The sequence below is a fragment of the Pristiophorus japonicus genome, chromosome 16 (assembly GCF_044704955.1).
Source record: "Pristiophorus japonicus isolate sPriJap1 chromosome 16, sPriJap1.hap1, whole genome shotgun sequence".
Lineage (NCBI taxonomy): Eukaryota > Metazoa > Chordata > Chondrichthyes > Pristiophoridae > Pristiophorus > Pristiophorus japonicus.
In genome coordinates, this window is record NC_091992.1 from 24,721,365 (window position 1) to 24,733,947 (window position 12,583).

Below are 12,583 nucleotides of genomic sequence, written 5' to 3' on the forward strand. Positions count from 1 at the left end.
CAGATTAGGAAAAGGGGAGGTGCAAAGAGACCTGGGTGTCATGGTACATCAGTCATTGAAGGTTGGCATGCAGGTGCAGCAGGCGGTTAAGAAAGCAAATGGCATGTTGGCCTTCATAGCAAGGGGATTTGAGTACAGGGGCAGGGAGGTGTTGCTACAGTTGTACAGGGCATTGGTGAGGCCACACCTGGAGTATTGTGTACAGTTTTGGTCTCCTAACCTGAGGAAGGACATTCTTGCTATTGAGGGAGTGCAGCGAAGGTTCACCAGACTGATTCCCGGGATGGCGGGACTGACCTATCAAGAAAGACTGGATCAACTGGGCTTGTATTCACTGGAGTTCAGAAGAATGAGAGGGGACCTCATAGAAACATTTAAAATTCTGACGGGGTTAGACAGGTTAGATGCAGGAAGAATGTTCCCAATGTTGGGGAAGTCCAGAACCAGGGGTCACAGTCTAAGGATAAGAGGTAAGCCATTTAGGACCGAGATGCGGAGGAACTTCTTCACCCAGAGAGTGGTGAACCTGTGGAATTCTCTACCACAGAAAGTTGTTGAGGCCAATTCACTAAATATATTCAAAAAGGAGTTAGATGAGGTCCTTACTGCTAGGGGGATCAAGGGGTATGGCGAGAAAGCAGGAATGGGGTACTGAAGTTGAATGTTCAGCCATGAACTCATTGAATGGCGGTGCAGGCTAGAAGGGCCGAATGGCCTACTCCTGCACCTATTTTCTATGTTTCTATGTTTCTAAACCGGACGGTCTGCACCTGGGCAGGACCGGAACCAATGTCCTAGGGGGAGTGTTTGTTAGTGCTGTTGGGGAGGAGTTAAACTAATATGGCAAGGAGACAGAGGGAAACAAAATGGAGACAAAAGCAAAAGACAGAAAGGAGATGAGTAAAAGTGGAGGGCAGAGAAACCCAAGGCAAAAAACAAAAAGGGCCACTGTACAGCAAAATTCTAAAGGGTCAAAGTGTAATAAAAAGGCAAGCATGAAAGCTCGGTGCCTCAATGCAAGGAGTATTTGGAACCCAGGAGAGAGCTCTGAGCTAGTTAGAATGGGTGAGAGCCCAGATGAACAGGACCCCAAGAAAGAATGCAAAAGGCAGGAGGCAACAGAGCAGAGTAGCACTGGGGTAAGTGTAAGCCACAAGGTGATAGGAAAGGACAATATGTATGAATATAAAGGGGCTGCAGGAGGGGTCAAAACTAAAAATCATGGTTTAAAAACTAGTATTAAAACACTCTACCTAAACGCACGCAGCATTCGAAATAAAGTAAATGAGTTGACGGCACAAATCATTACAAATGGGTATGATTTGGTGGCCATTACAGAAACGTGGTTGCAGGGGAGCCAAGACTGGGAATTAAACATACAGGGATATCTGACAATTCGGAAAGATAGACAAGAAGGGAAAGGAGGTGGGGTAAGCTCTGTTAATAAAGGATGATATCAGGGCAGTTGTGAGAGACGATATTGGCTCTAATTAACAAAATGTTGAATCATTGTGGGTGGAGATTAGAGATAGTAAGGGGAAAAAGTCACTGGTGGGCGTAGTTTATAGGCCCCCAAATAATTATTTCCCGCCCCACCGTGAAGTTATCAAGGGAATAATGGAGGCATGTGAAAAAGGAATGGCAGTAATCATGGGGGATTTTAACCTACATATCGATTGGTCAAATCAAATCGCACGGGGTAGCCTCGAGGAGGAATTCATAGAATGCATACAGGATTGTTTCTTAGAACAGTCTGTTACAGAACCTACAAGGGAGCAAGCTATCTTAGATCTGGTCCTGTGTAATGAGTCAGGAATAATAAACGATCTCCTAGTAAAAGATCCTCTCGGAATGATTGATCACAGTATGGTTGAATTAGTAATACAGATTGAGGGGGAGGAAGTAGTGTCAGAAACGAGCGTACTATGCTTAAACAAAGAGGACTACTGTGGGATGAGGGCAGAGTTGGCTAAAGTAGACTGGAAACACAGACTAAACGGTGGCACAATTGAGGAACAGTGGAGGACTTTTAAGGAGCTCTTTCATAGTGCTCAACAAAAATATATTCGTGAAAAAGAAGGGCGGTAAGAGAAGGGATAACCAGCCGTGGATAACCAAGGAAATAAAGGAGAGTATCAAATTAAAAACCAATGCGTATAAGGTGGCCAAGGTTAGTGGGAAACTAGAAGATTGGGAAAATTTTAAAGGACAGCAAAGAATGACTAAGAAAGCAATAAAGAAAGGAAAGATAGATTACGAAAGTAAACTTGTGCAAAATATAAAAACAGATAGTAAAAGCTTTTACCAATATATAAAACGGAAAAGAGTGACTAAAGTACATGTTGGTCCCTTAGATGATGAGAAGGGGGATTCAATAATGGGAAATGTGGAAATGGCTGAGACCTTAAACAATTATTTTGCTTCGGTCTTCACAGTGGAAGACACAAAAACCATGCCAAAAATTGCTGGTCACGGGAATGTGGGAAGGGAGGACCTTGAGATAATCACCATCACTTGGGGGGGGTAGTGCTGGACAGGCTAATGGGACTCAAGGTAGACAAGTCCCCTGGTCCTGATGAAATGCATCCCAGGGTATTAAAAGAGATGGCGGAAGATATAGCAGATGCATTCGTTATAATCTACCAAAATTCTCTGGACTCTGGGGAGGTACCAGCGGATTGGAAAGCAGCTAATGTAACGCCTCTGTTTAAAAACGGGGGCAGTCAAAAGGCAGGTAACTATAGGCTGGTTAGTTTAACATCTGTAGTGGGGAAAATGCTTGAAGCTAACATTAAGGAAGAAATAGCGGGACATCTAGATAGGAATAGTGCAATCAAGCAGACGCAACATAGAGTCATGAAGGGGAAATCATGTTTAATTAATTTACTGGAATTCTTTGAGGATATAATGAGCATGGTGGATAGAGGTGTACCAATGGATGTGATGTATTTAGATTTCCAAAAGGCATTCGATAAGGTGTCACACAAAAGGTTACTGCAGAAGATAAAGGTTCGCGGAGTCAGAGGAAATATATTAGCATGGATAGAGAATTGGCTGGCTAACAGAAAGCAGAGAGTCGGGATAAATGGGTCCTTTTCGGGTTGGAAATCGGTGGTTAGTGGTGTGCCACAGGGATCGGTGCTGGGACCACAACTGTTTACAATATACATAGATGACCTGGAAGAGGGGACAGAGAGGAGTGTAACAAAATTTGCAGATGACACAAAGATTAGTGGGAAAGCGGGTTGTGTAGAGGACACAGAGAGGCTGCAAAGAGATTTAGATAGGTTAAGCGAATGGGCTAAGGTTTGGCAGATGGAATACAATGTCGGAAAATGTGAGGTCATCCACCTTGGAAAAAAAACAGTAAAAGGCATTATTTGAATGGGGAGAAATTACAACATGCTGCGGTGCAGAGGGACCTGGGGGTCCTTGTGCATGAAACTCTGAATCCCAAAAAGTTAGTTTGCAGGTGCAGCAGGTAATCAGTAAGGCAAATGGAATGTTGGCCTTCATTGCATGAGGGATGGAGTACAAAAGCAGGGAGGTCCTGCTGCAACTGTACAGGGTATTGGTGAGGCCGCACCTGGAGTACTCCATGCAGTTTTGGTCACCTTACTTAAGGAAGGATATACTAGCTTTGGAGGGGGTACAGAGACGATTCACTAGGCTGATTCCAGAGATGAGAGGGTTACCTTATGATGATAGATTGAGTTGACTGGGTCTTTACTCGTTGGAGTTCAGAAGGATGAGGGATGATCTTATAGAAACATTTAAAATAATGAAAGGAATAGACAAGATAGAGGCAGAGAGATTGTTTCCACTGGTCGGGAGACTAGAACTAGGGGGCACAGCCTCAAAATATGGGGGAGCCAAGTTAAAACCGAGTTGTGAAGGAATTTCTTCTCCCGAAGGGTTGTGAATCTGTGGAATTCTCTGCCCAAGGAAGCAGTTGAAGCTAGCTCATTGAATGTATTCAAATCACAGAGAGATAGATTTTTAACCAATAAGGGAATTAAGGGTTATGGGGAGCGGGCGGGTAAGTGGAGCTGAGTCCACGGCCAGATCAGCCACGATCTTGTTGAATGTTGGAGCAGGCTCGAGGGGCTAGATGGCCTACTCCTGTTCCTAATTCTTATGTTCTTATGTTCACACTGCTTTTCTTTGAAAACAGCTTGGGATCTTTTATGTCCAACTGGGCAGACTGAAACAGGGTCTTGGTCTCATCTGAAAGGCAGCGTGTCTGGCAATGCAGCACTACAGTGGTCAACCAGAATCATGTGCTCAAGTCTTGGAATGGGACTGAGCCCACACATTTCTGACACAGAATGAGTTACTGCAGATCTGAGAAGCAAGAGTTGCTACCAACTGAGCCAAGCCAATGGGATCCAACTAAGACCAATCATAAGATCCATAGTAACTTTTACCCTACAAACATCAACTGAAGCACAAAAACCACATAAGTTCATGACTATTTACACTATAGCAATGGAAATAAAATGATTGCACACAACTGCAAACTGGAGGACAGTAATTAGAAAACAATTCTCGCATCTTCCCCAAGATCATTCTCTTTGTTGTTTTTTTGCATGTTCACAGAGATCAATTCTCACAGATTCAAGCCCCAGAGCGGTTCCAAGGCTCAGTTTTCAAAGAGGAGCTTCCATGGATGAGGACAGATTCAATGGGCCCCAAGTTTCAGCTCGAGTTGCTCCCATTTTTGTGGAGCAACTAGTTTAGTATCGAGTATCTTAGAAATCACAAATCTCAGCATTTTGTTTGCTCCAGTTTAAGTGAATTAGTATTGTTTTGTTTTAGTAGTTTTTTTTGTTCAAAAAGGGGTGATACCAGCCACTTACACCTGTTTTGCAAGTTTAGGCAGCGAAAATGTATACCAAACTAAGTTCGAACAGAGTAAGTGTCCATTTTTCTATGCTCTGAAAAACCTTGCGGAGACTTTAGAAATCAGGCGCAGGTATCCAGAGATTGGGGGGGAGGGAAGTTAGAGGATTTTCCAAAGCATTAAACACTTCACTTTTAAAAATAAAGAACCATCAATAATAAATGATAAATAAACCAATAAAAAAAAAAGTTCCTACCTCACCTACCCTTTCGGGAGCCCGGCCAGGGCTAGGGGCTGCATGCTTCGGGCTGCAAATCAGCACTCTGCCCGCTCCAGGAGACCATTCGGCCAGGGCTAGGGGATGCGTGCTTTGGGCCCCTCCCACACAGCCAGCAGCACACACACACAGAATCTGGGGGCCAAGAGATACTGCGTACGTGCGCAGCTGCCGGCACTCTTTGGCGCAGGGCTGTAGCTCTGCCCCCAGCTGCTTGTGTTGCGCTGCGTTGACTGTGAAACAGGCCTGCTGGACTCGGAGAATCACGAGGTAAGTTTTAGGTGCTTTTTTAATTCTAAAAAAATAGGCGGGCCTCTCGGAGTGCGCCATTCTAGGAGGACATCCAAAACTTGGGCCCAATATATCCAATCTTACGAGAATACAACGCTGTGTTTGATTATTGAATTGAGTGACATGGTGCGTTAGCACACCATCCTGTCACTTGCCCTAGGTTTGACTAGGACTCAGTGACAGGATAAATGTTTCCTCCTCTCTCATTTCAGGCTGTAGGAGTCCATCCTATTTGTGAGATGCGTTTGGGGATTCTCAATTCACATTAAGGTCACAACAGAGAACGGCTCATAATTAAGCACTAAACTGACTTTTAATCAGTGCATCATAAGGATGGCTGGTGGGAAAATGGAAAATATAAGACAGTAGTGAATTCTCTTCTGAAGTTGGAGTTAAGCTATGTTACACAAGTACATAAGAAATAGGAACAGGAGTAGGCCATACGGCCCCTCAAGCCTGCTCTGTCATTCAATAAGATCATGGCTGATCTGATCATGGACTCAGATCCACTTCCCTGCCCGCTCCCCATATCCCCTCATCGATTAAGAAACTGTCTATTTCGGTCTTAAATTTATTCAATGTCCCAGCTTCCACAGCACTGAGGCAGCGAATTCCACAGATTCACAACCCTCAGAGAAGAAATTGCTCCTCATCTCTGTTTTAATGTTGAAACAGAGATTTGGAACATTACTCTGAAGCTGACTTGTGCTATAGCTCGCCTGGATGTCCTAGTTGCTGAAACACTGACAATATTGAGTGTGTTCAATTTCCCAGCACTGGTATCCAGCAATTTGATGAACATAAAAAATGTTAACAAATATGGGCACTTTTAAAAGTAACTAGTTATTGGAGCACAATATCAAAATACACTACATTACTACAGTTTTCCGATAACTGCTTTTAAAACAGTCTATTTGGGCTGAATTGTATTTGTGGATGTTATTCAACTTTATTATTAAAACAATGACCACCTACTCATTATTACAGTTTTCAACATGAACTTTTAGGATAACACCAGTAATCTGGATGTTTATTCTAAAGTATAATTTCATTAACTTAATAAGCCACCGCACTCACTATATTACCAGAAAGCATCCCTCCCTTCAAAGCCCTATTTATCTAACCTACTTCCAACACCTCTCTGGCAGCCAATCTGTCAGTTTATCTATTGTTGTTCATCATAGTCACTTCTGGCAGCTATATAAAAGATACAAATCCACCAATGCACGGGCTTATGACACTTTAAATCCACGTAACACTGCCGCTCAGTAAACGTGTGCCCTTAATCATTGCAGCAACTTCAGCAACGATCTCTGCCAAATCCCACTCAACAGAAGAAATTAACCAGGTCAGCGAAACAGGTGCAACACGATGTCTGCCAACCACTCTCTTCCCAGTTACTTGTACACAATGAAGCTGTAATCTTTACAGATCATCTCTCTGAAGAAATGTATTGAAAACTGTAAAGGAAAACGAATGTGCTGTTGCCTTGCGGCTCAGCAGATGTCTGTGGGTGATGTACAAGGCAGGGATGAGCTGTCGTAGAAATCTGTCAAGGTTTGGCTAAGTGATTAAAGCCTCCACAGTCTAAGCACCATATTTAGAGTCTACAGGAGTCAAGACTTGCACCCATTCCTTGCTGCGATGCCAGATGTTGGCTAACGTTTCAGTTTCTATTTACTCCACTTGGACAGAATGAGTTGGCACAGCAGCCACACAATCTGGAACATTCTGCAGTTGCTGCGTTAACAAGTGTCAGCCATCATTTAACCAAAAGAACGTCAGAATCTCTCTTAGGTGCTGCTGTTTCAGATGTGTTGAATCCTTTGGGAACGGACGATGATTAAGTTCTAGCATCAGACGCACATTTGGTCTCCTCAGTGTTGTGCTTCACTAACCTCTGTAAATTAACCCTTCCACCTTCATTAACCCTTTTAACAGGGGCTATACTGTTAATATCTCAAATTAAGAAATAAAGAATGCCTCAATACAAGTGTTAGTTCAAAATACTAAATGAGTTATGTTAATAGAATGGCATCAGGTAATCAATCTTAACTTTCTGAAATGGTTTTTTTAAGGCTATTTTAAGTAGCTATATTAATGCATATACATTACACAGCTATATTTAGAATTTGACAGACAGAATGGAACAGTACATCAAAAACTACCAAAATCTGGTATAAGCCAAGGACTACATTTTTAATGCAGTTTTTAATTATAACAATGTTGAGTCGAATCCATTGATGGTTGAACTGATGAAGGGAATGAGTAGCTGAGCTGAACCGATCGGGGATGTCTGTGCTGTGTTGGTGCGTACCAGCTGGAGCAGTAGGCCCCACAACTGGCCTTAACATCTTGTGTTGTGGGGAGACGAAAAGCAGCAAGTATTTGTAATTCTGATCACTGTCCAGCAGCCCTTGTTGGAAACAAGTGTGCGGATTCGGAGGTTGAAAAGATCGGGCTCAGCTGCAGTAAAATAGACTGCCGATTCTCAGTGTCTGGGCTCACAAGTGCAAAGCGGCTCGGCGGATGAGATATCAGAGAATGTCTGTGGAACTGTATCTCAGGTAGAAACAAATGTCTCATTAAGAGAACAACACATTAAGATAATAGACCTCAGTTGCATTTGTGCCACTAAAATGTTAGTAAAACAGAGAAAGGGGGGACGGAGACAAAAAGGCATTAAAAATATGTTGCACTCAAGTACTAATGTGAATCGAGCAATGGGTCTTCATGCCGAGGAACTTTTATCAACAGAACAGAACATGGTAGGAATGTTTTATTTTCAATTCAAAAACATTTGAAATATAAATAAAACTGCACTGACATTTTTTTTTAAACCGTATCCAAGAACTAGAAAAATATAGTTTTTGACAATGTAAAGAAACAGTTTCCAAGCAGGTATGTCAGTAATATGAGAAACTAGCTCCCCTGCTTCAACCGTCTTAAAATCTGAGGGGACAAAAAAACTAAGTTGACAAATATGCTTCAATAAATCATTATTTTACCTGTAGTTACATAAACACGTACTTTTAGTCCCTCCAGCATTTCTTCTTTGATAAATTTAAGGCAAGTTGCTTCTAGTTCAAACTTCTCAAATTATACTAATATTTTATAGTGCAATAAAAATGACTTCAAAATAAAGCCTTTCTTGTGAAAGAAGCCTTTCTTGTAAATACCCTTATTCTCAAAAGTATGTTTTATATAATATATATAAAAAATAAATATATATTATATACAAAAATATAGTTAGTCTAAAATGATTAACTTTTTTTTTAAATATAAAAGCTGGTTGAAATAATAGGAACATGAAGTGAGCTCTTTCCCATTGCTTCCCCTCCATGGTTAATTGGTCTCATTTGTATTGGTTAACATTTTTCTTCAGAGCATTCCTTTTGTGCATAGATTTTTGCCAATCACAGTTGACTTAAAAAAAAAAATGTTTTTAATTGTTCTCCATTCCTGGAACAACCATTTTATTTTAAAATGAGCGGTGGATGTTGCAGTACTTGTGCCACCCCAAGAAAGCAGGCATGAGCAGCACTAGCAATGGCCTTCGATTGAGTTGTTTGCCCTCAGTTCCAAAAGATGAAGTACTAAGACAGGAAAGGTAGCATCCCTTTTAATATTTACTGACATAATAGGGAATAACACACTGCAATCTAACCCTTGTAATTCTGATGGTTTTCGAAACCACTCAAAACTTCACTTTTACAGTTTGAAACATAATTTTTTTTTAAATTACATCACTGAAACCCACTCGCTATCATTTGTTATTTTCTATATAAAGCAGGGTTATCCTCTCACCAGCCAAAACACAAGAAAAAAAAAAACAGGATGTGCCTTTCAGTCCATCCTGCTCACTTCAATGGTAATATAATTGGCAGATGATTTTGCTCCTCATGTTGCAGAAGCATTCTCGCCCTTCCCCATTAGGTGCCCACCATACAATACCATCACGTTTCTACTAACCAGGCAGTAAATGGTCTGCTACCAGACCCAATCCAACACTACTTTGATTTTAAGAGTGACCTGCAGTAAATCATCTGCTGCTGCAATGGATGCACTTCACACAACTCGAACCCCGAGAGTGACAACCTCTAGTGTGTGAAGCTGTAGGCCAAACCAGATTGATGCTACAATGCTTTTTGCATAAAATGATTTCTCTATCTTGGCTTGAAGCCTGTATCCTTTCTCCCCCCTCCCCCCTCCCCCCCTCCCCATATTCAAGATTGTTTTGGGGATAAGATGCACAATAGGAAAGTTTAGTGCTCATTAGGATAATAGGCCTTAGTGGCATTTGTGGCCCTAGATGTTAGTATAAAACATTTCCATCATGCATGGAAAAATAGGCAAATGATTTGATGATCCCTTAATTATAATATATTTAACTGCATTCATGTGGCTCGTTTGTGGGCATCTGTATTCATCAATTTCACTAGCACTAAGCTAGTCAGATGTATATTTCAATTCTTCCACAGCCTCTCAAGAATTTAAGCATATTTTCCTTAACAACTCTGACAGTAGGTGGAGGAAGTCTAATCTGTGGAAAAATTATAATATTACATACTTATGGAAGCCAGCAAAAACATCACCGGGGCTCCATCCGATTCACACGCGGGGTCCTTTCCTGGCTATAATCCATCAGATTGTTGAAAACAATTTACACTTTGCCCTATCTGTATTAATAGTTAGAACATTCTGACGATGCTAGGGCACTGCCTGTGAATATTAAAATCCTCGTACTGTCTACTCCTGATAATTCAAAGTAGTTTGTTACACGAACAAAATCAACGAATAATTTGAATTAAGTAATGTAATTAACAGCAGAGTGGGAATTAAGTGCTATAAAAATTAAATTATCAGAATTTGATAAGTGATTGTGAATCAATAGGAATGGAGGTAAAACAACAAAAACAGTAGCTGCATGTTTGGAATATCTAAACTCAGAAGCAACCAGTACAAAAGACTTGTCAATCGAAGCAGCCTGTGCTAATCAAGTTTGTTATAATAAAGTTTTGCCTGTATGACGCACCGCTCCCCAGTGCATCATAAAAGCTACTCGCTTGGGCTGTTGGCAGTATGTTGGCTTGGCTAAGGTACATTGTAGTGTAGCCTCCTGTATAAGTATAGGCATAAATCATATTCATAGTGAACACTAAGTACATTTCAAGATACTGCAGTACCTCCCCAGCTGAACTACTCACACAACATCACTTAGTGTCGCTTCACGTGACTTTGGAAGATCACATCCCCTGCATCCCCCAGAATAAAAAATGCTTAGCCATGTGACATTACTTGAACTTGATCACAGTTACTCACTGTGTTTGGCATTTTAATCCAGCTTTGAAAAAAATAGGAGTTGATAACAATGTCTATTATCTAGGTCACTACACTGTTCATCCAGAACAAGTGCCAGCTCCGTATCTTTTCTGAGATGATTTATTGCAAAATGTCTCTTAATGTAAGACTTGCTGACTGAAATGTTTCTCTGATTTGGAACAACCTGAACTGCAATGACCCTTGTCTCCTCTACTGCTAGGTTACTCACGTCAATTTAGATGCTTTATTGATATCCAAACAGTAGCTTGGATAGGTGAACCCCTCGCTTTGTTTAAGAACACTCACCTGATGGTAAAAGTCGTCATCATCAAAAATTTCTTCATCTATGTCTTTCAGATGTGCATTTGACTTTCCTTGTGGCACAACCTCCTGTGTAGAAAAAGAATCTGTCTGTCCATTACAGAAGTCAGGGAGGAAAGAATTCTAAGTTCAGTAAAAGCCCAGTCACATTCCCCTTACAGCCTAGATACACAATAGATATCTTGTACGTTTTATCAAATCTCAGGTGTTTTCAACATTGTCCCCAGCCAAGGCAGGGGCTCATTCTGTGGTACATTTTCACAATCTCAACTAGTACTTTGCCTATGCAGTCACCTTTCATGTGCGACACAAAAGTTTTGGCAGACTCTTTATCCACAGGAGACACCACAGCCAAGAGCATCCAATCTAATGTTCACACAGATCCCCTTTACAGGAGTGATAAGTGAAGATGAGCGAGGCCAGTTATAGCTCTGGCTCAGATTCAGTAACATGGCAGAGCGCTGATCCAGCTTGGGCCCCTGATGATGGTTCACTGCCAATCCACACAACACATTTATCCACTGAGCCTCAAGGCTGCTGCCATTTGTTTTGAAACTTTTGAAGTATTTCTGAGCAGGCTTGGATTTATTTGCTGAAAAAAAGTCTAAATTATTAATAGTTGTCATTTAATCTTTTGATTCCATTCTATAATGATAGAATTCAACATTTAAAGTGAAATTAGTTTTTCAGTTCAGAAAACAAGCATGTATTCTGAAAGCTTCAAAAGGACATTCAATCATCAAATCATTCAATAATCAAAATAGAGTGACACAGAAACATTATACCAAAAAGCTCCAAAGAATTTAAGTTAAATCTTTAGCAATAGTTTTAAATGTGTGTTGTTTCACAATTCCAAATGTTAATAGGATTCCATTTTTCTATTTTCGAAGTTTGCTACTCAAAAGGTTGAGGATATTTTTTAACCTCCTGAAGGCGTTAGAGTTCCATGGTTCCCCTCTGGTACCTCACCCAAGTGACCATTCTTCAAGAAAGACTGGATCAACTGGGCTTGTATTCACTGGAGTTCAGAAGAATGAGAGGGGACCTCATAGAAACGTTTAAAATTCTGACGGGTTTAGACAGGTTAGATGGAGGAAGAATGTTCCCAATGTTGGGGAAGTCCAGAACTAGGGGTCACAGTCTAAGGATAAGGGGTAAGCCATTTAGGACCGAGATGAGGAGAAACTTCTTCACCCAGAGAGTGGTGAACCTGTGGAATTCTCTACCACAGAAAGTAGTTGAGGCCAATTCACTAAATATATTCAAAAGGGAGTTAGATGAAGTCCTTACTACTCGGGGGATCAAGGGGTATGGCGAGAAAGCAGGAAGTGGGTACTGAAGTTTCATGTTCAGCCATGAACTCGTTGAATGGCGGTGCAGGCTAGAAGGGCTGAATGGCCTGCTCCTGCACCTATTTTCTATGTTTCTATGTCTATGTTTCTATGTTTCATGCAGCACCTAAGCAGCAAGTGCTGGCAGGCTTTGTGACTGTGGGGGTTGCAGACTTTACAGTCAAGTCCAAACCTGTC

At 41.3% G+C, this 12,583-nt stretch overlaps 1 protein-coding gene across 1 annotated transcript in view; it reads right to left on the minus strand.

Moving 5' to 3' along the window:
• aatf (apoptosis antagonizing transcription factor) overlaps positions 1-12,583 on the minus strand; it is a 104,297-nt gene that overhangs the window by 43,330 nt on the left and 48,384 nt on the right. Inside the window, exon 8 of the mRNA XM_070858087.1 lies at positions 11,040-11,123. Within this exon, the coding sequence (XP_070714188.1) occupies positions 11,040-11,123 (84 nt within the window). The remainder of the gene's footprint in view (positions 1-11,039; positions 11,124-12,583) is intronic.